Source organism: Bos grunniens, chromosome 3 (assembly GCF_055505025.1).
Source record: "Bos grunniens cultivar Pamir isolate PY7600 chromosome 3, Bosgru_T2T1.0, whole genome shotgun sequence".
Lineage (NCBI taxonomy): Eukaryota > Metazoa > Chordata > Mammalia > Artiodactyla > Bovidae > Bos > Bos grunniens.
Window position 1 is genome coordinate 89,302,730 of NC_141167.1, and position 26,880 is coordinate 89,329,609.

General features: G+C 41.5%; 1 protein-coding gene and 1 long non-coding RNA gene across 2 annotated transcripts; one reads left to right on the forward strand and one right to left on the reverse strand.

Moving 5' to 3' along the window:
- The first annotated feature begins 1,019 nt into the window (after positions 1-1,019).
- Positions 1,020-25,021, forward strand: CHIA (chitinase acidic). Its single transcript, XM_086391765.1, has 11 exons — positions 1,020-1,054; positions 2,881-2,910; positions 3,451-3,652; positions 16,060-16,116; positions 17,089-17,254; positions 20,977-21,101; positions 21,529-21,652; positions 21,936-22,121; positions 22,860-22,979; positions 23,067-23,208; positions 24,683-25,021. Exons 1-11 carry the CDS (start codon positions 1,021-1,023, stop codon positions 24,922-24,924), a joined length of 1,428 nt encoding a protein of 475 aa, XP_086247891.1. The 5' UTR covers position 1,020; the 3' UTR covers positions 24,925-25,021.
- LOC147376032 (uncharacterized) lies at positions 13,891-17,116 on the reverse strand. Its single transcript, XR_015160648.1, has 2 exons — positions 16,603-17,116; positions 13,891-15,109 (listed from the first exon to the last, which is right to left on the reverse strand). It is a non-coding gene; the product is annotated as an uncharacterized LOC147376032 (long non-coding RNA).
- Positions 25,022-26,880: the final 1,859 nt, after the last annotated feature.

A 26,880-nucleotide genomic window follows, 5' to 3' on the forward strand; every position in this document is an offset into this window, starting at 1 on the left:
GGAAGGAAAGTTATGACCAACCTAGATAGCATATTCAAAAGCAGAGACATTACTTTGTCAACAAACGTCCATCTAGTTTTCATAGCCTTTTCAACAAAGGCTATGGTTTTTCCAGTGGTCATGTATGGATGTGACAGTTGGACTGTGAAGAAGGCTGAGCGCCAAAGAATTGATGCTTTTGAACTGTGGTGTTGGAGAAGACTCTTGAGAGTCCCTTGGATTGTAAGGAGATCCAACCAGTCCATTCAGGGGAGATCAGCCCTGGGTGTTCTGTGGAAGGAATGATGCTAAAGCTGAAACTCCAGTACTTTGGCCGCCTCATGAGAAGAGTTGACTCATTAGAAAGGACTCTGATGCTGGGAAGGATTGGGAGCAGGAGGAAAAGGGAACAACAGAGGATGAGATGGCTGGATGGCATCACTGACTCGATGGATGTGAGTTTGAGTGAACTCCAGGAGTTGGTGATGGACAGGGAGGCCTGGTGTGCTGTGATTCATGGGGTGGCAAAGAGTTGGACACGACTGAGCAACTGAACTGAACTGAATAAGATGAAAGTTCCTTAGGCACTGATTGTACAAATTATATAAGACTAATTCTACAAAGGAAAAATATTTAAAAACAACCAATACTTTCCAAGGATTTTTAGTGTTTACTTTCCAATAAATACATGCTTTGATGCCAGGCACGAAATAGCATAAAAACCTAATCATAATGTTTAAATGGATGCTTATCATGGCTGAGAACTGCCAAAAAACCTATCAAGCTTGTATTTTTCATGGTGATGGTCTCTACCACCCCGTTAGGAGACATGATGTTTTGTCTTTATTAAGCAGAGGAGGTGGTGAGGGGGAAGTGCAGGTTAGAAGTCCATGAGTGGTTGTTTGTAGGGGAGGAGATCTGTTGACTTACTGATTAGCTATATACACATCTGGATTAGATGCTCTCTGCTCGGAAGATATCCTTTGTGATGACCTGTTTGTCAGATGGTATAAAAGGCAAATCCAGGCTCTGCAAGTACTGATGGCAACCATGGCAAAACTTATTTTCCTCACAGGTGAGTCCATAATTGGGGATGGAGCCTTATTCTTTTTTTTTTTTTTAATTTAAATTTATTTATTTTAATTGGAGGCTAATTACTTTACAATATTGTATTGGTTTTGCCATACATCAACATGAATCTGCCACGGGAACCTTATTCTTACCTGATTTCTTTCCCTCTCTGGACCCGAAAGGCATGAAGTAGTCTTCACACATAGCTCTACGTTTTTCTATTCTTCTTTCATCATTTCAAATTTCCAAGGGAATCCTGACATGCACAAATATGTCTGCTTCTAATCCTCTTCTCAATTGTCTATGGCAGCATTTCTATCTTCTTTGATGCCATGAGCACAGTCCTGAAAGAAAGGCTAGTTTTCTGCCAGTGCTTGTCTTACTCTCCCATCTCTTGTTGGGTTGTTTCCTTTTCTCTATTCATCTTCCTATGCCAACTCATTTTAATTGGTATTATTTTTATTTACATGTTTGTGTTTTTGGTCTATCTTTTTCAGAAATGGAAATCAGTAGGAACTGAGATACAGTTATGCAAGTTGTCTTTTTTTCTACTGTTTTCAGGATTATTCCTCTTTTATCCCTTACTGTTCTATTATGCTGCTGATATATTATAAAAATATCAGAAATTCAATCATTTAAATGGGTAGATTCAGTACATTGTTTAGAGCCAAGCAGTATCCACAGCTTATTAGTTGCTCTAGAGCTGAGATTTACAAACTTTTTATAGCTTCAGCTTTTCCAGATGAGATCTCCAACTCAGTTTATAAAACAATCAGATCAAAAGTGCTCTGGTACACACAAGTTAATCATTAACTGACCAGGAGGCTGCTGTGCTGAAGTTTACCTCCTCTGCAAAGAGTCCTTGGAGGAGTGCTGGACATCAGGGCCAATGCTAGCTCAGTGTTTGCCAAACTTCTCTGTTGCTGGGAATCTTCTGTGCATACTTGTTAAACTTTACAAGTTCTTGGCTTCATCCCAGACCTATTGAATAAAAAGCTCTAGAGGGCCCAGGAAGCTGTGTCACTGCCCTGTATAATTTAAAGATATATTTCATTAAAAAATGTGACTGTGAGCAAAAAAAAAAAAAAAAAGTGCCCTGGTAGAAGCCAGGGAATGCCATCTGGAGTCTTGCCTCACAGTTCCTAGTTCTTCTCTTCTGCTATAAGTGTTCTTAAAGTTGGTTTAAATAAATCCCAAGGCTCTGGGAGATACTGAGTTCACTGATTTAGAGGATGCTTTGTGTGTGAAGGCTGTATTCATCAGAGTTAAGGACAGTGAAGCATGGATGGGTGTGTAGTCACTGAGTAGAGTAAATTTTGGATAGTTTCAGTAAGTAGATCTTCCATAGATAGTAGACTTCCAACTCCGCATTCAATAACATTTGTTAATGACATGGAAATGGAAGAATAGGGAGCCATGCTCATTTTTGACTAAGAGAAAGGAATTGCAGCTTTATTGTTTGTTGTCATTTAGTCACTAAGTTGTATCCTATGCTTTTGCAACTCCATGAACTATAGCCCACCACACTCCTCGGTCCTTGGGATTTCCCAGGCAAGAATATTGTAGAGGGTTGCCATGCCTTCCTCTAGGGGATCTTTCCAACCCAGGGATCAAACCCATGTCACCTGCATTGGCAGGCAAATTCTTTACCATTGAGCCACCAGGGAATCCCTTTGCCTTCCTTGAAAAGCCTACTATTTGGCATAACCCCTGAGTGCCACTTGGGTTGTAAACATCTATGACCCATAGCATGGTACCCAAGGCTTCAGAATTGTATTTGGCAAGGTATAGACAACTGGTTCAGAATTCATGTTGTTTCTTTCTCTCTAGGTCTGGCCTTTCTGCTGAATGCTCAGCTAGGTAAGTCATGGACTCTGTATTTTATCCTTGACATAATGTCTCTGTAAATTATACAAAACACAATTTTTGTCTGCTTAATGTATTAAATGCTATTTTCCATATCCCAATATTACTTAAAAAAATATACCTAAGAGATAAGCTGTACTAGGAAAGAAAGCTACTGTCTTCTTCACAAACAGATGGGTTTGATGTATTGGCTGCTACTGCTATCCTCTTCAGCATAATCACCTGAGAATTATACATTGGTATTCACTGGGCTTCATAGGAGGACTACTAGGCATCTTTTCTCAAGTGGTTCTCCAGCTTAGCTGAGATCACAAAGTGAATCTGTCAAAGTTCAAAATAACCAGCCTCAAGTCAGTGACTTGTTCCCACATTAGAAGCTTTGAACTCATTTGTGAAGGTGTTCCTACCAACCAACCCTGCACAGAGAACAGGCATCTGAGGGAAAGGGAGGCAAACAGAGGCAAGGCTAACACTTATAGCACATTTCAGTGGTACCTAACTCAGGCCATTGTTCTTACTTCTGACTATCCTCAGGTTCTGCCTACCAGCTGGTATGCTACTTCTCTAACTGGGCCCAGTACCGTCCAGGCCTGGGAAGCTTCAAGCCTGACAACATCGACCCCTGCCTCTGCACTCACCTGATCTATGCCTTCGCTGGGATGAGTAACAGTGAGATCACCACCATTGAATGGAATGATGTGGCTCTCTATAGTTCTTTCAATGACCTGAAAAAAAAGTAAGAGAAAGGGGAGATATCTGAGTTAGCATCTCCCAGGCCAATACTTCCCAGACATTAAATAATGTGCAAACAAGTGATTCTTAAAATGCAGTACAGGTTCAGTGAGTCTCAGGTGGAACCTAGATCAGGTCAGATCAGATCAGTCGCTCAGTCGTGTCCGACTCTTTGCGACCCCATGAATCGCAGCACGCCAGGCCTCCCTGTCCATCACCAACTCCCGGAGTTCACTCAGACTCACATCCATCGAGTCAGTGATGCCATCCAGCCATCTCATCCTCTGTCGTCCCCTTCTCCTCCTGCCCCCAATCCCTCCCAGCATCAGAGTCTTTTCCAATGAGTCAGCTCTTCGCATGAGGTGGTCAAAGTACTGGAGTTTCAGCTTTAGCATCATTCCTTCCAAAGAACACCCAGGACTGATCTCCTTTAGGATGGACTGGTTGGATCTCCTTGCAGTCCAAGGGACTCTCAAGAGTCTTCTCCAACACCACAGTTCAAAAGCATCAATTCTTCGGCGCTCAGCCTTCTTCACAGTCCAACTCTCACATCCATACATGATCACAGGAAAAACCATAGCCTTGACTAGACGAATCTTTGTTGGCAAAGTAATGTCTCTGAGACACTATTTATAACAAGCTTCCCAGTGATGTCTATGCTTCTTGTCCAGGAACTGAACTTCAAGTATTGAGGCTATAGATAACATAGAACATTGCCTGCTTTAGCTAGTATTAAAAAATTAGTTCTGTTTCTTCCTTCTTTTCTCTATCAATATCTTTTTTTAATTGTTCAAGGCAGACTTTTTTTAATTGGAGGCTAATTACTTTACAGTATTGTGGTGGTTTTTGCCTGACATTCACGTGAATCAGCCATGGGTGTACATGTGTTCCCCATCCCGACCCTCCCTCCCACCTCTCTCCCCATCCCATCATTCTGGGTCATTCTAGTACATCAGCCCTGAGCACCCTGTCTCATGCATTGAACCTGGACTGGAAATCTATTTCACATATGATAATATACATGTTTCAATGCTATTCTTTCAAATCATCCCACCCTCACCTTCTCCCAGAGTCCAAAAGTCTGTTCTTTACATCTGTGTCTCTTTTGCTGTCTCGCATATAGGGTCATCATTACCGTCTTTCTAAATTTCATGTATACATATTAATGTACTGTATTGGTGTTTTTCTTTCTGACTTACTTCACTCTGTATAATAGGCTCCAGTTTCATCTACCTCATTAGAACTGATTCAAATGCATTTTTTAAATAGCTGAGTAATATTCCATTGTGTATGTGTATCACAGCTTTCTTATCCATTCGTCTGCCGATGAACATCTAGGTTGCTTCCATGTCCTGGCTATTGTAAACAGTGCCGCGATGAACATTGGGGTACATGTGTCTCTTTCAATTCTGTTTTCCTAGGCGTATATGCCCAGCAGTGGGATTGCTGGGTCGTATGGGAGTTCTATTTCCAGTTTTTTAAGGAATCTCCACACTATTCTCCATAGTGGCTGTACTAATTTGCATTCCCACCATGTAAGAGGGTTCCTTTTTCTCCGCACCCTCTCCAGCATTTATTGTTTGTAGACTTTTTGATAGCAGCCATTCTGACTGGTGTAAGATGGTACCTCATTGTGGTTTTGATTTGCATTTCTCTGATAATGAGTGATATTGAGCATCTTTTCGTGTGTTTGTTAGCCATCTGTATGTCTTCTTTGGAGAAATGTCTGTTTAGTTCCTTGGCCCATTTTTTGATTGGGTCGTTTATTTTTCTGGAATTGAGCTGTAGGAGTTGCTTGTATATTTTTGAGACTAATTGTCAGTTGCTTCATTTGCTATTATTTTTTCCCATTCTGAAGGCTGTCTTTTCACCTTCCTTATAGTTTCCTTCATTGTGCAAAGCTTTTAAGTTTAATTAGGTCCCATTTGTTTATTTTTGCTTTTATTTCCATTACTCTGGGAGGTGGGTCATAGAGGATCCTGCTATAATTTATGTCAGAGAGTGTTTTGCTTAGGTTTTCCTCTAGAAGTTTTATAGTTTCTGGTCTTACATTTAGATTCATAATCCATTTTGAGTTTATTTTTGTTTATGGTGTTAAAAAGTATTCTAGTTTCATTCTTTTACAAGTGGTTGACCAGTTTTCCCAGCACCACTTGTTAAAGAGACTGTCTTTCCTCCATTGTATATTCTTGGCTCCTTTGTCAAAGAGAAAGTGTCCATAGGTGTGTGGATTTATCTCTGGGCTTTATATTTTGTTCCACTGATCTATATTTCTGTCTTTGTGCCAGTACCATACTGTCTTGATGACCAGTTGCTTTGTAGTATAGCCTGAAGTCAGGCAGGTTGATTCCTCCAGTTCCATTCTTCTTTCTCAAGATTGCTTTGGCTATTGAAGGTTTTTTGTGTTCCCATACAAATTGTGAAATTATTTGCTCCAGTTCTCTGAAAAATACTGTTGGTAGCTTGATGGGGATTGCATTGAAACTATAGATTGCTTTGGGTAGTATACTCATTTTCACTATATTGATTCTTCTGATCCATGAACACGGTATATTTCTCCATCTATTTGTGTCATCTTTGATTTCTTTCATCACTGTTTTATAGTTTTCTATATATAGGTCTTTTTTTTCTTTAGGTAGATTCATTCCTAAGTATTTTATTCTTTTCGTTGCAATGGTGAATGGAATTGTTTCTTTAATTTCTCTGTTTTCTCATTGTTAGTGTACAGGAATGCAAGGGATTTCTGTGTGTTAATTTTATATCCTGAAACTTTACGATATTCATTGATTAGTTCTAGTAATTTTCTGGTGGAGTCTTTAGAGTTTTCTATGTAGAGGATCATGTCATCTGCAAACAGTGAGAGTTTTACTTCTTTTCCAATCTGGATTCCTTTTATTTCTTTTTCTGCTCTGATTGCTGTGGCTAATACTTTCAAAACTATGTTGAATAGTAGTGATGAGAGTGGGCATCCTTGTTTTGTTCCTGACTTTAGGGTTCAGTTCAGTTCAGTTCAGTTCAGTTGCTCAGTTGTGTCTGACTCTTTGCAACGCCATGAATCGCAGCACGCCAGGCCTCCCTGTCCATCACCAACTCCAGAGTTCACTCAGACTCACATCCATCGAGTCAGTGATGCCATCCAGCCATCTCATCCTCTGTCGTCCCCTTCTCCTCCTGCCCCCAATCCCTCCCAGCATCAGAGACTTTTCCAATGAGTCAACTCTTCACGTGAGGTGGCCAAAGTATTGGAGTTTCAGCTTTAGCATCATTCCTTCCAAAGAAATCCCAGGGCTGATCTCCTTCAGAATGGACTGGTTGGATCTCCTTGCAGTCCAAGGGACTCTCAAGAGTCTTATCCAACACCACAGTTCAAAAGCATCAGTTCTTCGGCACTCAGCCTTCTTCACAGTCCAACTCTCACATGACCACAGGAAAAACCATAGCCTTGACTAGACGGACCTTTGTTGGCAAAGTAACGTCTCTGCTTTTGAATATGCTATCTAGGTTGGTCATAACTTTCCTTCCAAGGAGTAAGCGTCTTTTAATTTCATGGCTGCAGTCACCATCTGCAGTGATTTTGGAACCCCAAAAATAAAGTCTGACACTATTTCCACTGTTTCCCCTCTATTTCCCATGAAGTGATGGGACCGGATGCCATGATCTTAGTTTTCTGAATGTTGAGCTTTAAGCCAAGTTTTTCACTTTCCACTTTCACCTTCATCAAGAGGCTTTTTAGTTCCTCTTCACTTTCTGCCATAAGGGTGGTGTCATCTGTGTATCTGAGGTTATTGATATTTCTCCTGGTAATCTTGATTCCAGCTTGCGTTTCTTCCAGTCCAGCGTCTCTCATGATGTACTCTGCATATAAGTTAAATAAGCAGGGTGACAATATACAGCCTGACATACTCCTTTTCCTATTTGGAACCAGTCTGTTGTTCCATGTCCAGTTCTGACTTTAGGGTAAATGCTTTCAATTTTTCACCATTGAGGATAATGTTTGCTGTAGGTTTATCATATATGGCTTTTATTATGTCGAGGTATGTTCCTTCTATTCCTGCTTTCTGGAGGGTTTTTATAATAAATGGATGTTGAATTTTGTCAAAGGCTTTCTCTGCATCTATTGAGATTATCATATGGTTTTTATCTTTCAATTTGTTAATGTGGTATATCACATTGACTGATTTGTGAATATTGAAGAATCCTTGCATCCCTGGGATAAGCCCACTTGGTCATGATGGATGATCTTTTTAATATGTTGTTGGATTCTGTTTGCTAGAATTTTGTTAAGGATTTTTGTATCTAAGTTCATTAGTGATATTGGCCTGTAGTTTTCTGTTTTGTGGCATCTTTGTCTGGTTTTGGTATTAGGGTGATGGTGGCCTCATAGAATGAGTTTGGGAGTTTACCTTCCTCTGCAATTTTCTAGAAGAGTTTGAGTAGGATAGGTGTTAGCTCTTCTCTAAATTTTTGGTAGAATTCAGCTGTGAAGCTGTCTGGTCCTGGGCTTTTTTTTGCTGGAAGATTTCTGATTACAGTTTCGATTTCCATGCTTGTGATGGGCCTGTTAAGATTTTCTATTTCTTCCTGGTTCAGTTTTGTAAAGTTATACTTTTCTAAGAATTTGTCCATTTCTTCCAAGTTGTCCATTTTATTGGCATATAGTTGCTGATAGTAGTCTCTTATGATCCTTTGTATTTCTGTGTTGTCTGTTGTGATTTCTCCATTTTCATTTCTAATTTTGTTGGTTTGATTCTTCTCCCTTTGTTTCTTATTGAGTCTGGCTAATGGTTTGTCTATTTTATTTATCTTCCCAAAGAACCAGCTTTTAGCTTTGTTGATTTTGGCTATGGTCTCCTTTGCTTCTTTTGCATTTATTTCTGCCCTTATTTTTATGATTTCCTTCCTTCTACTAACCCTGGGGTGCTTCATTTTTTCTTTTTCTAGTTGCTTTAGGTGTAGAGTTAAGTTATTTATTTGATTTTTCTCCTGTTTCTTGAGGTACATTTGTACTGCTATGAAACTTCCCCTTAGCACTGCTTTTACTGAATCCCATCGGTTTTGGATTGTTGTACTTTCATTTTCATTCTTCCCTATGCATATTTTTATTTCTTTTTTAATTTCTTCTGTGATTTGTTGGTTATTCAGAAGTGTGTTGTTTAGCTTCCATATGTTTGTATTTTTAACAGCTTGTTTCCTGTAGTTGACATCTAGTCTTATTGCATTGTGATTGGAAAAGATGCTTTTTCAATTTTTTTGAATTTACCAAGGCTAGATATATGGCCCAGGATGTGATCTACCCTGGAGAAGGTTCCGTGTGCACTTGAGAAAAAGGTGAAATTCATTGTTTTAGGGTGAAATGTCCTATAGATATCAGTTAGATCTAACTGGTCCATTGTATCATTTAAAGTTTGTGTTTCCTTGCTAATTTTCTGTTTAGTTGATTTATCCATAGGTGTGAGTGAGGTGTTAAAGTCTCCCACTATTATTGTGTTACTGTTAATTTCCCCTTTCATACTTACTAGCATTTGTCTTACATATTGCAGTGCTCCTATGTTGGTGTGCATATATATTTATAATTGTTATATCTTCTTCTTGGCTTGATCCTTTGATCATTATGTGGTGTCCTTCTTTGTCTCTTTCCACAGCCTTTATTTCAAAGTCTATTTTATCTGATATGAGTATTGCTTACTCCTGCTTTCTTTTCGTCTCTATTTGCATGACATATCATTTTCCAGTCCTTCACTTTCAGTCTATATGTATCCCTAGGTTTGGGGTGGGTCTCTTGTAGACAGCATATATAAGTAAAGTTAAGTTTCTCAGTCGTGTCCGACTCTTTGTGACCCCATGGATTGTAGCCTACCAGGCTCCTCTGTCCATGGGATTCTCCAGGCAAGAGAACTGGAGTGGGTTGCCATTTCCTTCTCCAGGGGATCTTCCCGACCCAGAGATTGAACCTGGGTCTCCAGCATTGCAGACAGATGCTTTATTATCTGAGCCACCAGGGAAGCCCCAGACAGCATATATATTGGTCTTGCTTTTGTCTCCATTCAGCCAGTCTTTGTCTTTTGGTTGGGGCATTCAACCCTTTTACATTTTAGGTAATTATTGATAAATATGATCCCGTTGCCATTTACTTCGTTGTTTTGGTTTTGAGTTTATACCCTCTTTCTGTGTTTCCTAGATCCTTTAGCATTTGTTGAAGAGCTGGTTTGGTGGTGCTGAATTCTCTGAGCTTTTGCTTGTCTGTAAAGCTTTTGATTTCTCCTTCATATTTGAATGATCCTTGCTAGGTACAGTAATCTGGGTTGTAGGTTTTTCTCTTTCATCACTTTAAGTATGTCCTGCCATTCCCTTCTGGCCTGAAGAGTTTCTATTGAAAGAGCAGCTGTTATCCTTACGGGAATCCCCTTGTGTGTTATTTGTTGTTTTTCCCTTGCTGCTTTTAATATTTGCTCTTTGTGTTTGATCTTTGTTAATTTGATTAATATGTGTCTTGGGGTGTTTCAATTTGGGTTTATTCTCTTTCAGAAACTGAGTTTCTTGGACTTGGGTGGCTATTTCCTTCCCCATTTTAGGGAAGTTTTCAACTATTATCTCAAGTATTTTCTCAAGGCCTTTCTTTTTGTCTTCTTCTTATGGGACTCTTATGATTTGAATGTTGGGGTTTTTAACACTGTCCCACAGGTCTCTGAGGTTGTCCTCATTTCTTTTAATTCTTCTTTCTTTTTTCCTCTCTGCTTCATTTATTTCCACCATTCTATCTTTCACCTCACTTATCCTATCTTCTGCCTCAGTTATTCTACTGTTGGTTCCCTCCAGAGTGCTTTTGATTTCAGTTATTGCATTATTCATTAAGATTGACTTTTTTTTTAATTTCATCTAGGTCCTTGTTAAACTTTTCTTGCATCTTCTCAGTCCTTGTCTCCAGACTGTTTATGTGTAACTCCATTTTGTTTTCCAGATTTTGGGTCATTTTTACTATCACTATTATGAATTCTTTTTCAGGTAGACTATCTCCTCCTTTTCTGTTTGGTTTGGTGAGCTTTTATCATGTTCCTTTACCTGCTGAATATTTCTCTGCCTTTTCATCTTGTTTAGGTTGCTGTGTTTGGGGTGGCCTTTCTGTATGCTGGAAGTTTGTGTTTCCTCTTTATTGTGGAGGTTCCTCCCTGTAGGTGGGGTTGGACGAGTGGCTTGTCAAGGTTTCCTGGTTAGGGAAGCTTGCATTGGTTTCCTGGTGGGTGGAGCTGGATCTCTTCTCTCTGGAGTGCAATAAAGTGTCCAGTACTGAGTTTTGAGGTGTCTATGGGTTTGGTGTGACTTTTGGCCACCTGTACTTTTGTGCTTAAGTTTATGTTCCTGTGCTGTTGGAGAATTAGCTTGAAATGTCTTGCTCTGGAATTTGTTGGCTCTTGGTTGGTGTTTAGTTTCAGTATAGGTATGGAGGCTTTTGGATGAGCTCTTATTGATTAATGTTCCCTGGAGTCAGGAGTTTTCTGGTGTTCTTGAGTTTTGGATTTAAGTCTCCTGCCTCTGGCTTTCAGTCTTATTCTTACAGTAGTCTCAAGACTTCTCCATCGATACAGCACTAATGATAAAACATCTAGGTTTTTGGTGAAAAGATTCTCCACAGTGAGGGACACCCCACAAGGTTCACAGAGTTACATGGAGAAGAAAAGAGAGAGGAGGTGACCAGAAGGAGAAGAGGGGGAATCAAAAGGGGAGAGAGAAATCTAGCCAGTAATCAATTCCCTATTTGCTCTCCACAATCTGGAATACTCGGAGAGTTTCACAGAGTTCCATAGAGAAGAGAAGAGGGAGGAAGGAGATAGAGGTGACCAGGAGGAGAGGAGAGGGAGTCAAAAGGAGAGAGACCAGTCTAGCCTGTGATCAGTTCCCTAAGTGTTCTCCACAGTCTGGATCACCCAAAGAGATTCACAGAGTTAAGTAGAGATTATAAGGCGGAGGGCAGAGAAGGCAATGGCACCCCCATTCCAGCGCTCTTGCCTGGAGAATCCCATGGATGAAGGAGCCTGGTGGGCCGCAGTCCACGGGGTCGCTAAGAGTCAGACAGGACTGGGCGACTTCACTTTCACTTTTCACTTTCATGCATTGGAGAAGGAAATGGCAACCCACTCCAGTGTTCTTGCCTGGAGAATCCCAGGGATGGGGGAATCTGGTGGGCTGCCGTCTATGGGGTCGCACAGAGTCAGACACGACTGAAGTGACTTAGCAGCAGCAGCAGCATAAAGGGGAGGGAGAAGATAGAGGTGACCTGGGGGAGAAAATGGAGAGTCAAAAGAGGAGAGAGCAATCAAGCCGGTAATCACTAAGTCGCTTCAGTCGTGTCCGACTCTGTGCGACCCCATAGACGGCAGCCCACCAGGCTCCCCCGTCCCTGGGATTCTCCAGGCAAGACTACTGGAGTGGGTTGCCATTTCCTTCTCCAATGCATGAAAGTGAAAAGTGAAAGTGAAGTCGCTCAGTCGTGTCTGACTCTTAGCGACTTCATGGACTGCAGCCTACCAGGCTCCTCCATCCATGGGATTTTTCCAGGCATAGTACTGGAGTGGGTTGCCATTGTCTTCTCTGGCCAGTAATCAAACTCCTAAGTAAAAATGAGTACTGAAAAGTGGAATCTTAAAGGTACAGAATTGATAACAAATACCAAAAAGCGAAGATTAAAAATCTCTCAAAAATACAATATTAAAAAAAAATCACAAAAGTTATTTTAAAAATATGAAATTTGCTTTAAAAATAGGGGTTTTTTTTGGCAAGGTAATAGTAAGTTTTAAAAATAAGAATTAAAGGAGTGATAAAGAACTTAAAATTTTTTTAATTTAAATTAAAATATGATAATAGTAAAATATATCTAGGAATTTCTCTGGAGCTGTTGGGGGCAGTATGGGGTCAGTTCAGTTTCAGATAGTTCCTTGTTTCAGCTTATAATTCTTCTCAAGGTCTATAGGTCTCTTCCAATATAGCCAATGCTAACTACAGGGTTTTAATCTGTTGCACCTGTCACTTCCAAAGTGGTTCCTTCTTCTTTGTTTATTTTGGCTTCCTCTGCAAGTCTCTTCAGTATCTAACTTCCACCCTGACACAAGTTGGCGAAGGTGGCCATTTACTTAGGCTCACTTTTTCAATTGGGCTGCGGGGAGGGAGGAGCACCGCAAACAAATATCACTGGCATGTGTGGGGAGTGTTCACAGTGTCTGGACCACACTGGGTTTCCCCCCGCCCACCATGTGTGTGCTTTCCCGGTCTATACTGCTCAGGCTCCAAGTTGCTCTGCAAGGGAACTATCAAAGGCAGGCCCTGGATTGTATGCACTTCCCAGGTCTAAGCCACTCAGGTTCGGGTTCTCAGGTACTCCACAAAGGTACAGACTTGGTTGGGCCTGCGTTTTGTGCCCTTCCCAGGTCCGAGCAGCTCAGGCGACCCAGTGCTTGGCGAGCTCAGTCTCCCCAGGTGGGGCCGGGAGTCTTATCACCTCCTCTGTTCCAGTCATTCCGTTTCCTGGGTGCGCAGCAGGAGCGCTGTCTCAGGTGTGCCATGTGTCTCCTCTGGGGAGCTGATCTCTGGCTGTGACCCTCCTGGTGGATGTCAACCATCCAGGATCCCAGGAAGACTTGGTTAACAACGGGAAGCCTGCTCTCAGTTTGGTAGAGGATGCCATCTCCGCGGCGGAGATTGCCCCTTTCCAGCTCTGGCTGTCACCCACCTGCCTCCCTGCCTCCAGCGGGGGATGGGCCGGTCCACTGCCGGCTGGCTCTCCTCTGGTATTTGTTCAGTCCTTTGTTCAGTGAGCGGGCCTGCAGAGCTTTAGGTTAGAGCTTTTCGCCAGAAACTTCCCTTTCCTCTTTTTTTTTTTTTTTTTTTTCCTTCTCTTTCTGGCTATCCCACAATTTGGGTTGCTATCTCACGTTAGCTCCCTCAGATTGCCCTCAGGGCATTCAAGCCTGGTCCTTACCCTAAGCAATGCAGCCTGCACCTCCCTGTTCAGCCCCCGCTTGCTTATGGTGGATACGAGCATCTGGGCTACTTCTCTGCTGGGAGTTGTAGTTAGGCGCGTAACCTGTGGGTTTTATTTATTTGTTTTTTCCTCCCGGTTATGTTGCCCTCTGAGATTCCAAAACTCTCCATAGACCTGCTGGTGAGAGGGTTTCCTGGTGTTTGGAAACTTCTCCTCTTTTAAGATTCCCTTCCCAGGACGGCTCTCCATCCCTACCTCTTTCGACTCTCTTTTTATTTTTTATATTTTGTCCTACCTCCTTTTGAAGACAATGGGCTGCCTTTCTGGGTGCCTGGTGTCCTCTGCCAGCGTCAGAAGTTGTTTTGTGGTATTTGCTTAGTGTTCAAATGCTCTTTTGATGAATTTGTGGGGGAGAAAGTGGTCTCCCCATCCTATTCCTCCACCATCTTCTCGACATCTTTTTTATGGCCTAGGAAACTGCAAACCATCTTAACTACTTGAATCAGAGAGCAGGAGGCAGAGGACACTGAAGATTAGACATAGCAGAGGTCAGGAAATAAGAAGAGTTTACTGTATTTTAATAGAGTTCTACTTTGTGGGAAAATGAAACAAAACAAGCAAGAAAATCTTGGTATCTTTAAATTTCTAATTTGTTTGGTTAGTTACATCTAGGAGAAGTAAGGCTATGGGCTATTGCAAACATCAGTAGTGGCAGTATCTAGAATGTAGCTACTAGAATTTGAGTTATGATGTGTGTGTGCGTGCTAAGCCACTTCAGTCATGTCCCACTCTTTGCGACTGTATGGACTATAGCCCACCAGGCTCCTCTGTCCATGGGATTCTCCAGGCAAGAATACTGGAGTGGGTTGCCATGCTCTCCTCCAGGGGATCTTTCCCACCCGGGGACTGAACCCACATCTCTTACATCTCCTGCATAGGCAGGCAGATTTTTTACCACTAGCACCGCCTGGGAAGCCCAAGGCCTTTCAAAGTGGTATTTCTTAAACTGTGATTTATTATTGATCTTGCATCAAAATCACATATAAGGCAGTTGATAAAAATCTCAGTCCCTAATCCAACTGAATCACAGTCTTTGAGAAAGGGGTTAAACACCTGAAATTTTAATGTTATCCTTCAACTCTGGTCCTTGTACTCTATTCTTATCTAAGCTGATGGTTGAGAACCACTAGTCCAGAAAATGTTCATGATTCTAAGCCAATTGATTCATATTCATTATCACAGAGTCTGAGAAAGTAATTATGTCCAAGCAACATTTATCATTTCAGCTGATAGGATAGAATGTAAGAATTCCCAGTACAATCCCATTTTTAAAAAAACCTAGTCCTGTGGAACAGGAACTCATAAATGAAGGTCTTAAAGAGCTTAACCATGAAGAGAGGGAGAATTTTATAAGACACTCACTTGCTGCAGTTTAGCCCAGGAGTACTGGAAGCAACTTCAGATGCAAATGGGCTTCCAACATTAGGCCTGAGAAACAGAGAAGGAAGAGGAACTTTGAGAGTTTGAAGCAGGAATAGCTGCAGAAAAGAACTTCCAGGACAAGATCCAGGAGATCCTGCTCACCCATCAAGTGCTGCCCTGAAACATCCATCCCACGCAAATGGGTTGCCCTAATAGTGTTAGTCACTCAGTCGTGTCTGACTCTTTGTGACCCCCACTCCACCCCACCCCCCAGACTGTAGCCTTCCAGGCTCTTCTGTCCATGGGATTCTCCTTGCAAAAATACTGGAGTATGTTGCCATTTCCTCCTCTAGTGGATCTTCCCAACTCAGAGATCGAACCCTGGTCCCCTGCATTGCAAGCAGATTCTTTACCTTCTGAGCCACCAGGGAAGCTCTGTAGTTTCATAAGTATCAATCTATTTTATTTCCTCAAATTTTTACTATAATATTTTAAACTATAGTATGCTTATATGTCTCTTTTATATGCTAAGTTGCTTCAGTCGTGTCCGGCTCTTTGCGATCGTCTGAACTGTAGCCTGTCAGGCTTCTCTGTCCATTGGATGCTCCAGGCAAGAATACAAGAGTGGGTTGCCATTCCCTTTTCCAGGAGATCTCTACACAGGGATCAGACCTGCTTCTCTTATGTCTCCTGCATTGGCAGGCAGATACTTTACCACTAGCACCACCTGGGAAGCCCATGTTCCTTTTAACTCATGGATAAACTGTTCTTTTATTCTCAAGGGAAAAAAAGCAGTCCTCTAACTTAGATTTTGCTAAAGAACTCTGTGCATTCATAATGATAACACAAATAATTTTTATAAAGAAATTGTTCTGTAGTGATGGGTAATTGTTCTACAGAATATCTTATCAAGACAACATTAAAGTTTATAATCAGGCCTGATACAAAGCATTATTATTTTAAATTGAGGGATTCATGGATTTTGAAGTTTTTCTTTTCTCTACTTTGTTTTACAGGAACAGCCAGCTGAAAATTCTCCTGGCCATTGGAGGCTGGAACTTTGGAACTGCCCCGTAAGTCCTCTATGAGAGCATTGGATGTTCATTTAATTTGCTATGGGTAACAGGTTAGCCCAGTGTGACCCATGTCCCTTCAGATTTCATAACCTGCTGCTGCTGCTGCTAAGTCGCTTCAGTCATGTCCGATTCTGTGTGACCCCATAGAAGGCAGCCCACCAGGCTGCTCTGTCCCTGGGATTCTCCAGGCAAGAATACTGGAGTGGGTTGCCATTTCCTTCTCCAATCCATGCATGCAGGCTAAGTCGCTTCAGTCGTGTCCGACTCTGTGCAACCCTATGGGCACCAGCCCACTAGGCTCCTTGCCTAGAGAATCCACGGGATTCTCTAGGCAAGAATACAGGAGTGGGTTGCCGTTTCCTTCAGATTTCATAACCTAAGATGGGGTATTAAGGATGTATATTAAACAAATATGCTACTTAAATAAATTACTATACCAGAATCTCAATACTAAATAGAACACAATTTGTTGTATATGTTTACATTTAGATGGATATTCCAGGACTCCATTCACAGAGATTCAGTGACTGAGACTTCAAAACAATCTCTTCTTACAGTATTTCAGAAGCACAACGCCTGAGAAGAGCGTTATAGCACTTTTCTCCGTTTACCTTCTGGAAGAAAGGAAGAGAAAGTCATGAAAATAAATAAGGAGACTCTTTTAAGGGCATATGAACTTCAGAGACTGTTTAGAGAGACCACACAGTGAGCCAAGGTAGACAGGTGTTCAAAGCAACAGGTCCAATTTGGGAGAAAAATCAGTTGGGTGGATAACAAAGTAAAGAGAACGTTGAGGTACCATGGCTGGCAGAGTAGTTATATAAAGAAGTACAGGAGAAAACCAGCAATATACTTTTATCTGGGCTTTGGGGCCTAATGAAAAGCTTTGAGGCAAAAATATAGGAGTTTGACTTTACAACAAGACGTGGCCACCAAGGCCTCACTCTGCCTTCTTTGAATCTCCCTCAGTTTCACTGCTATGGTTGCCACTCCGGAGAACTGCAAGACTTTCATTTCTTCAGTCATCAAATTCCTACACCAGTATGGATTTGACGGGCTGGATTTTGATTGGGAGTACCCTGGCTCTCGTGGAAGCCCTTCTCAGGACAAGCATCTCTTCACTGTCTTAGTGCAGGTGAGGAGGAAGGTGGCAGCACCGAGCCCAAGAAAATTCAAAGAAGAATTCTTTGCAAGGAAAATCTGGTGGCTCCAGAATGAAAGTAAACTGGAGTTTTGACTTGTTGGATCTTTACATCACAAAGATTATTGATTATCATGCCTACATTCAACAGCATTTGATAACAACAACAACATTACATGTGTTATGTGCCAGGCACAATTTTATAAGCTGTTTTTAAAGTCATAACCCATTTCATCTTCATATGTACCCTATGATAAAAATACTATAAGTATCATAAACTTTATTTTACAAATGAGAAAGCTAAAATATAAAGAGTTTAAGTAACCTAACATCAAACAACTAATAGGTGTCATAACTACCTATGTAGTCTGGGTTCTACATGGATACTAATGAGTACTAATTTTTTGAAGGATTCTTAAGTAATCTAGACATATGGCAAAACTCATGTTTTAGAAGAATTACTCTGACTTTAACCATGGAGGATAAATTACAAGGAGGTAGGGAGGCAGGGAGAGAGGAGTCCATTACAATAACTCAAGCCAGAAATGCTGAGGATCTGAACAAAGATCCTAACAGAGAGGACAGAAAGAGGAAGTATATGAGATATTAGGAGGGTAGAATCAATAGGATTTGGAGACCAATTGGAAGTGTGAAAAGAGAGAACTTCCAGTTTTCTGTCCTTGAGAATTGATTTGACTGTGGTCCTCTTAACTAAGATGGTAAATACAGGAAGAAGGTAGATTTGAAACAAGAAAAACTCATTAATTTGTCTTTGAACATGATGAGTGAGAGGAATTTGTAGGGCGTCATAAGAATGTCCAATAGACAGTGGATGAATAGATACTGGATGAATGAGAAACTAGTGTTCAGGACAAGAACTTGATTTGATATATTTTATTGACATCATCAATAAAGTTAAATAATTAAGAGATCACCAAGGAAAAATGAATGGAGTAAGAAAAGCAAGGATGGCTTTTAGATTTCAGTTCAGTTCAGTTCAGTCACTCAGTTGTGTTCGACTCTTTGCGACCCCATGAACCGGAGCATACAAGGCCTCCCTGTCCATCATCAACTGCCAGAGTCTACCCAAACCCATGTCCATTGAGCCGGTGATGCCATTCAGCCATCTCATCCTCTGTCGTCCCCTTCTCCTCCTGCCCTTGATCTTTCCCAACATCAGGGTCTTTTCAAATGAGTCAGTTCTTCGCATCAGGTGGCCAAAGTATTGAAGTTTCAGCTTCAGCATTAGTCCTTCCAATGAACACCCAAGACTCATTTCCTTTAGGATGGACCGGTTGGATCTCCTTGCAGTCCAAGGAACTCTCAAGAGTCTTCTTCAACACCACAGTTCAAAAGCATCAATTCTTCGGTGCTCAGCTTTCTTTATAGTCCAACTCTCACATCCATACATGACTACTGGAAAAACCATAGCCTTGACTAGATGGACCTTTGTTGACAAAGTAATGTCTCTGCTTTTTAATATGCTGTCTAGGTTAGTCATAACTTTCCTTCCAAGGAGTAAGCATCTTTTAATTTCATGGCTGCGCTCACCATCTGCGGTGATTTTGGAGCCCCCAAAAATAAAGTCAGCCACTGCTTCCCCATCTATTTGGCATGAAGTGATGGGACTGGATACCATGATCTTAGTTTTCTGAATGTCGAGCTTTAAGCCAACTTTTTCATTCTCCTCTTTCACTTTCATCAAGAGGCTCTTTAGTTCTTCTTCACTTTCTGTCATAAGGGTGGTGGCATCTGCATATCTGAGGTTATTGATATTTCTCCTGGAAATATTGATTCCAGCTTGTGCTTCCTCCAGCCCAGTGTTTCTCATGATGTACTCTGCATAGAAGTTAAATAAGCAGGGTGACAATATACAGCCTTGACGTTCTCCTTTTTCTATTTGGAACCAGTCTGTTGGCCCATGTCCAGTTCTAACTGTTGCTTCCTGACCTGCATACAGGTTTCTCAAGAGGCAGGTCAGGTGGTCTGGTATGCCCATCTCCTTCAGAATTGACCACAGTTTATTGTGATCCACACAGTCAAAAGCTTTGGCATAGTCAATAAAACAGAAATAGATGTTTTTCTGAAACTCGCTTGCTTTTTTGATGATCCAGTGGATGTTGGCAATTTGATCTCTGGTTCCTCTGCTTTTTCTGAAACCAGCTTGAACATCTGGAAGTTCACAATTCACATACTGCTGAAACCTGGCTTGGAGAATTTTAAGCATTACTTTACTAGTGTGTGAGATGAGTGCAATTGTGTGGTAGTTTTGAGCATTCTTTGGCATTGCCTTTCTTTGGGATTGGAATGAAAACTGACCTTTTCCAGTCCTGTGACCACTGCTGAGTTTTCCAAATTTGCTAACATATTGAGTGCAGCACTTTCACAGCATCATCTTTTAGCATTTAAAATAGCTCAACTGAAATTCCATCACCTCCACTAGCTTTGTTCATACTGATGTTTCCTAGGGACCACTTGACTTCACATTCCAGAATGTTTGGCTCTAGGTGAGTGTCAGTGATCACACCATTGTGATTATCTGGGTCATGAAGATCTTTTTTGCACAGTTCTTCTGTGTATTCTTGCCACCTCTTCTTAATATCTTCTGCTTCTGTTAGGTCCATACAATTTCTGCCCTTTATTGATCCCATCTTTGCATGAAATGTTCCCTTGGTATCTCTAAGTTTCTTGAAGAGATCTCTAGTCTTTCCCATTCTATTGTTTTCCTCTATTTCTTTGCATTGATCACTGAGGAAGGCTTTCATAGATTTATCCTCCCCCAAGATAGAGATTTTTCCTATACCATCTGTTTCACCAGATTGTCTGCCAGTATCCAATAATTTCAATATTAAGTAATTCATTGGTTGAAAAATCAATCCACTTACTTGTTGAACAGCTCTAGTGATGAAAAAGAACATCTATATTCTTAGTCAAGACATACTTCCAGTCACAATTAATAACTTCCAATCATTGGTTCTAGTCTGTTCACTGAACTAACAAAGAATAAAGCTTCTCCCTTTGGCAATATATTGGTTGGTCCAATATTTGAAGACAGCTATAATATCTTATTAATAATTTTTTTCTAGTTAAATAACCTAGTTCATTTAACAAGCATACATATGACAATTTTTAGACACATTCTTCACTTGAGCACACTCCGGTACACCCTAATAATGCAGTTATGAAAACTGAATTCAGTACTCAGGATGAGATTAGAGTCACACAAAATAAAGGTGGATTAACCTCTAGCCTTGAATGGGAACCTATCACCTGGCTGTTCATAGCTTCCTCATCAACCAATTGAACATTTCATTTTTTGGGCTGTCAGTCCAATAAAGTAGCTCATTTACTGGACAGAGGGAAGCAAATTTCTGTACTGCTAAAACCTGGATATAAATTATTACAGCAACTATAACTTCATAGTGCAGTGATATAAGTAGAGTTCTGACTCATCATCTGGGACCTGGGTTTTGGTCATGACCTGGCTACTAACTTGCTGTGAGACTTTGGTGAAATTATCTAACTTATACACATATTAGCTATACAATCAATACCATCAATCTTGTCTACTTTATAGGAGTATTGAGAAACAAAAGTAAGGTAAAATATGTGAAAGCATTTTGAAAAAGTAAAGCATTATACAAATATAAATTTATAATAGTTAAGGAGTTGAAATCAGTTTCATAGATACTTTACTATACTTGATTATTCTATAGGAAACACGTGAAGCTTTTGAACAGGAAGCCAAGCAAACCAACAAGCCCAGGCTGCTGGTCACTGCTGCAGTAGCTGCTGGCATCTCTAATATCCAGGCTGGCTATGAGATTCCCCAGCTATCCCAGTGAGTGACTCACCTTATCCTCAAAACTCCTGTAGGCATCACTCTTGCAAGGTAGACTTGTGCTTTGTCTTACTACCCAGGGACTTTGTTTAGGGTGTTTTGGTGGTGGTATCTTTTGCTCGCTTAAGTGTGGGACATACGTACTATTGTTATTTAGTCACTAAGTCATGTCCAGCTCTCTTGGGACCCTATGGACTGTAGCCCACCAGGCTCCTAGGTCCATGGGAATTCCCAGGCAAGAATACTGGAGTGAGTTGCCATTTCCATCTCTAGGGGATCTTTCCTACCCAGGTTCAGAAGCCGTGTCTCCTGCATTAGCAGGTGGATTCTTAATCACTGATTCTTTAATGTTGAGCTACCAGGGATGCCCACATAAGTATGGGAAACAGCCATGGGAAATGCTTTACAACCCTGTATTCTACCTCAGGTACCTGGACTTCATCCATGTCATGACCTATGACTTCCATGGCTCCTGGGAAGGCTACACAGGAGAGAACAGCCCTCTCTACAAATACCCAACTGACACTGGCAGCAATACTTACCTCAATGTGGTGAGTCTCCACACAGATGCAGATGCAGACCAGAGATGATGTAAATTACATGCAGATTCAGGGACAAAACAAACAAATTTTGCAAAAGTCTCATTTGGATAAATCTTCTAAGTGACCGATTTTATCTCATTAACTATAACCTCACCAAAATATTTTTGAAAAAGTACAAACTAATCTATGTCATGAGCATCATTAAATTTTGCCTGTTAGGTCAGTGGACTAGCATAACTAAGCGTGGGGTCTTCAGCTGGGTAGGCCTCTAACTCACCTGCTACCTTTTCAGGAATACGCCATGAACTACTGGAAGAAAAACGGGGCCCCGGCTGAGAAGCTCATCATTGGATTCCCTGCCTACGGACACAATTTCATCCTAAGAGACGCTTCCAACAATGGTATCGGTGCCCCCACTTCTGGAGCTGGTCCTGCCGGGCCCTACACCAGGGAGGCTGGGTTCTGGGCCTACTATGAGGTAGGTAGGCTGGGCTGTACATTGGAACTCTGGGAATGCCATGTCCTGGGCTGCACACTAGCCTTAGGGCTAGAACCTGCAAGAAGCTTGAATGTTCATTCTGTCCACTATTTACATACTTTAACACAAATATTACTCCAGATGCTTCAGATGTATAAGTAACCTATTCATTTACCTAATCCAGTATGAAGATTTATAGCGTGCAATATCCCTTCAAACTACAATTGTTGTTTGTTGTTTAGTCGCTAAGTCATGTCTGACTCTTTTGCAACTCCATGGACTGTAGCCTGCAAGGCTCCTCTGTCCATGGGATTCTCCAGGCAAGAAAACTGGAGTGGGTTGCCATTTTCTTCTCCAGGGGATCTTCTCAACTCAGGGGTTGAACCCACATCTCCTGCATTGCAGGTGAATTCTTTACTGCTGAGCCACCAGGGAAGCCCATTCAAACAACAGACTGTATACTTAAGGTCATTTATATTAACACATAAGGGAATTAAGTAACTATCTCCCATACTGATGTGGGTCCCCAAAATCAAGCACTAAGAATAAGGTTAACATCTGAGTATTTCAAAAACAACTTGTTGCTATTTACTGTAGATAAAAGGCCATAATTAGAAACCTGTGGAAAACCCCAATTGGAGACATGACAGAAAAAAAAAAAAATCAAAGAGGAAGGTGTATGTTTTATTTTTCATGGGAGTCATATTTAAAGGATTTGAATCTCTTGACTTTTTAAAGATCTGTGCCTTCCTGAAAGATGGAGCCACTGAGGCATGGGATGACTCTCAGAATGTGCCCTATGCCTACAAGGGCACTGAGTGGGTTGGTTATGACAATGTTAACAGCTTCAGAATCAAGGTAAGGTCAGCCCCTCCAATGTGCTTCCAGCTCAGCCCAGAGTCTCAAGAAATAAAATGACTCCTGGTGTCCTCGATTCTTAAATAGGCTCAGTGGCTTAAGGAGAACAACTTTGGAGGTGCCATGGTCTGGGCCATTGACCTGGATGATTTCACAGGCACTTTCTGCAACCAGGGCAAGTTCCCCCTGATAAATACCTTGAAGGATGCCCTTGGCCTGAAGAGTGCAAGTAAGTGACAGTAGGGGAATGCCCAGGGTGTATAGATGCTCCTTTTCCAACTCAAGACAGCCTAACATCTTCCCACACCCTTTGCCCCCAGAAGTCTCATCATTGCTGTTGCCTGGCTGAGAGAGAGGCACTTACATTCTTTCCTTGTTAGAAATTGTATGCTCTAATGAGAAACCAGGTCTGCTGTGAGGGTTTTCCAGGTCTGCTAAGTCTTAAAGGTGTGGAAAAGCCTCAAGAAATTAGGCTGACCTTCAATATTAGCATTTATTTTTCTATGAAACCCTTATTAAAAGTCTCTTTCAGCCTGCCTGGGGAGACTGAATAACAAACTCTAAGCAGTACTGGGGTGGGTTTAGGGTTTAGTTGTTAAGTTGTGTCCAACTCTTGTGACCCCATGGACTGACTATAGCCTGCCAGGCTCCCCTGTCCATGGAATTCTCCAGGCAAGAATACTGGAGTAAGTTGCCATTTCCTTCTCCAGGGGATCATCCCGATCTAAGAATAGAACCCAGGTCTCCTGCATTGCAGGCATATTCTTTACTGACTGAGCTAAGAGGGAAGCCCATACTGACATATTTTTTAATCTATAATTCAGAGGAAGTACCAATTCTCTAAATTTTGTCCAGATTTTCTCTTAGAGCCTATCTGCTCCCCCACTTAAACACAAATCCTAGAAAAGCATTTTGCATATACTGATTGCTCAGTAAAATTTTTTAAAAATTATTTTAGCATCATAAGAGAGAACTTTTAAAATTTAAAACCAGGCTGGCTTGAAATTGCTGCTGCTAAGTCGCTTCAGTCGTGTCCGACTCTGTGCGACCCCATAGACGGCAGCCCACCAGGCTCCCCCGTCCCTGGGATTCTCCAGGCAAGAACACTGGAGTGGGTTGCCATTTCCTTCTCCAATACATGAAAGTGAAAAGTGAAAGTGAAGTCGATCAGTCATGTCCAACTCTTCGAGATCCCATCGACTGCAGCCTACCAGGCTCCTCCATCCATGGGATTTTCCAGGCAAGAGTACTGGAGTGGGGTGCCATTGCCTTCTCCGGATTGAAATTAGAGCTGCTCTTTTTTTTTTTCTCTCTCTCTCTCTCTCTTTTTATTTATTTTTATTTTTTAATTTTATTTATTTTTAAACTTTACAATATTGTATTGGTTCTGCCATATATTGAAATGAATCCGCCACAGGCATACACGTGTTCCCCATCCTGAACCCTCCTCCTTCCTCCCTCCCCATACCATCCCTCTGGGTCATCCCAGTGCACCAGCCCCAAGCATTCAGTATTGTGCATCGAACCTGGACTGGCGACTCATTTCATAATTCCTAAGTATGGAGTTACCTTGTGAGCTTCTCAGGTGTCAGGACCCAGAGTGAACAGCAACCCATCTCCAGACCTCACCTCAGGCCTGCTAGTTCTTCACCTCTAGGTGAATCTGGGAGCCTCTGCCAGGTCTGCTTTTTGTGCTGTTTCAGCCTGTAATGCCTCCACGCAGTCCAGTGAGCCCAACAGCAGTCCTGGAAATGAAAGTGGGAGTGGAAATAAGAGCAGCAGCTCCGAGGGTAGAGGATACTGTGCTGGCAAAGCCGATGGCCTCTACCCAGTGGCGGATAACAGAAATGCCTTCTGGAACTGCGTAAATGGAATCACATACAAGCAGAATTGCCTGACCGGGCTTGTCTTTGACACCAGCTGTCACTGCTGCAACTGGGCATAAAACTGACCTGTGTCTCCATTTCCTAGGGTACAAGTCTCCTTTGCCTAGCACACCTTGTTCCTACCTAGAGTTCTGCAATAAAACACATCAGTTAAAACATGAGTGTCCTTGGTTTTAAGTGATTTGGGTGGAGACCTTTCTAGATGTGAAAATATAGGCTGTGCATGGGCTTGGAGTGGCAGAAGAGTGTGTGTGAGGAAGTCATGGCACCAACAACCTCACAAGTCTTTTATTTGCTTAGGTTGATCTTTATGAAGGTTGAAAGCTGTCAGAAGGAAATTCATGCATGTTTGGTGTTGGCAGGGGATGAAGTCATGAAGAAGATAAGTCTCTAGTTTGGTGAGTGTCCTCGGTAGGGAGCCAAAGTGATTCTAGGAGTCTTAGGGGCACAGGCCTCTTGACTTGCTCAAGGAATAGAAGGCCAGGGCATTCTCTCCATGCCTGCTGAAGTCCTGGAGCTTGTCCAACCCTCTGAATTGTCAGCATTGGGAAGGTCTGTGCAATGGACTCCTCTGGGGATGCCTGCTTTTCTCAGGAGTGAAATAAGAGGTCCCTTCCTTGAAACCATATATAGTGGTCACTTACGGCTGTAATTGTACTGCATCACATCCTCCCCTGGCTTGGCTGATTGACAGGGTAGACATCAGACTCACAAGGGCTAATTAAATTATCATCCCTTGGAATCTACAACAGAGAACAAGGAACAGCTGTCAGTGTCTGAGAGTGGCTTTGCCTATAATATGTAAGTTCAGGCTCTGTAGAGAGAAGCCGAGGAGAAGGGAAAGTTGCTGTGCATGCAGAGCAAGAAGATTAAAGGGGGCAGGGTGGGTTATGGAGAAAAGCCACGATGAGAGATGGAGAGAGAACATTTATTGATGGTTTTCCAACTCTTGATTCTAGCTCTTCCCTGAGGCCTAGAGGCATTTCTGCCTTTGGGTTCTATGAAACACCTCTATAACTATATAATAAATTTCTCTTTGCTACATAAGCTGGCTTGTTTATTTCTTTATTTGCAACTAAAAGGACCTAACTAATAAAATAAGAATATAATGGCTCCTATTTTCTGGCATACTTGCTGAAAGTCAAACTCTGTTCTAAGTGTTTTACATGTATTTTATTATTTAATTCTCCCAACAACTTAGTGAGGAAGAGAAGGTAACATTAATCTAAAACTGAATAACCCACCCAACATCTCACTTCTCATTAACTGCAGAGCTAGATTCAATGAAGTCACAGTCCTAACTATTATGTTTCACTGCCTCCTTTGACACAGACCTCAGTGTTCTCAAGGCATACGGCAGTACTGGTGTTAATGATGAGGCGGCTGCTGCTTTCTGGGTAATGAGTATTCATTTATGAGTCTACATCGATTCTTTATTATTATGTGCCAGATAATGTTCTAGGTACTAAAGACACAGTGGTAAATAAGATAAAGAGTTCACCTTTATGGGGATTGTATTTTGCTGATAGGAATCTTAAGCAATAAATTAGCCAAAAAATAAAAATAAAAAAGAGGAAAATGAAACAGTAATAGAAAGTGACCAAGGGAAGAGCCAACTTTAGTTTGAGCAGTCCAGGAAGGCCTCTCTGGAGAGATCCCATATGAGATGAGCCTTGATATTACAGGAGAACCAATTGTTTTGAGATCTGGGAAAAGTGCATTTCAGACAGAGATGCACCAGGTACAAAGTCCTTCAGGTGTAAATGGAGATGAATGTTAGAAAAAGGATCAGGGATGACGTCAATATCATGGTGATATGAGACACTCCAATTCATCATCACTCAACCTGCCTTACAAGAGATGTTGAAAACAACTCTTCTAACTCAAACAAAAAGGCAAAAGAATTCAAAACTTTGAGTAAAGTGGTAAATGGAATCAGAAAATTGCAACTTCAGAACAGATTGTTAAACAGTTATAGAGTAAAAGTTAAAGGGAAAAAGCAGTAAAATTACTAC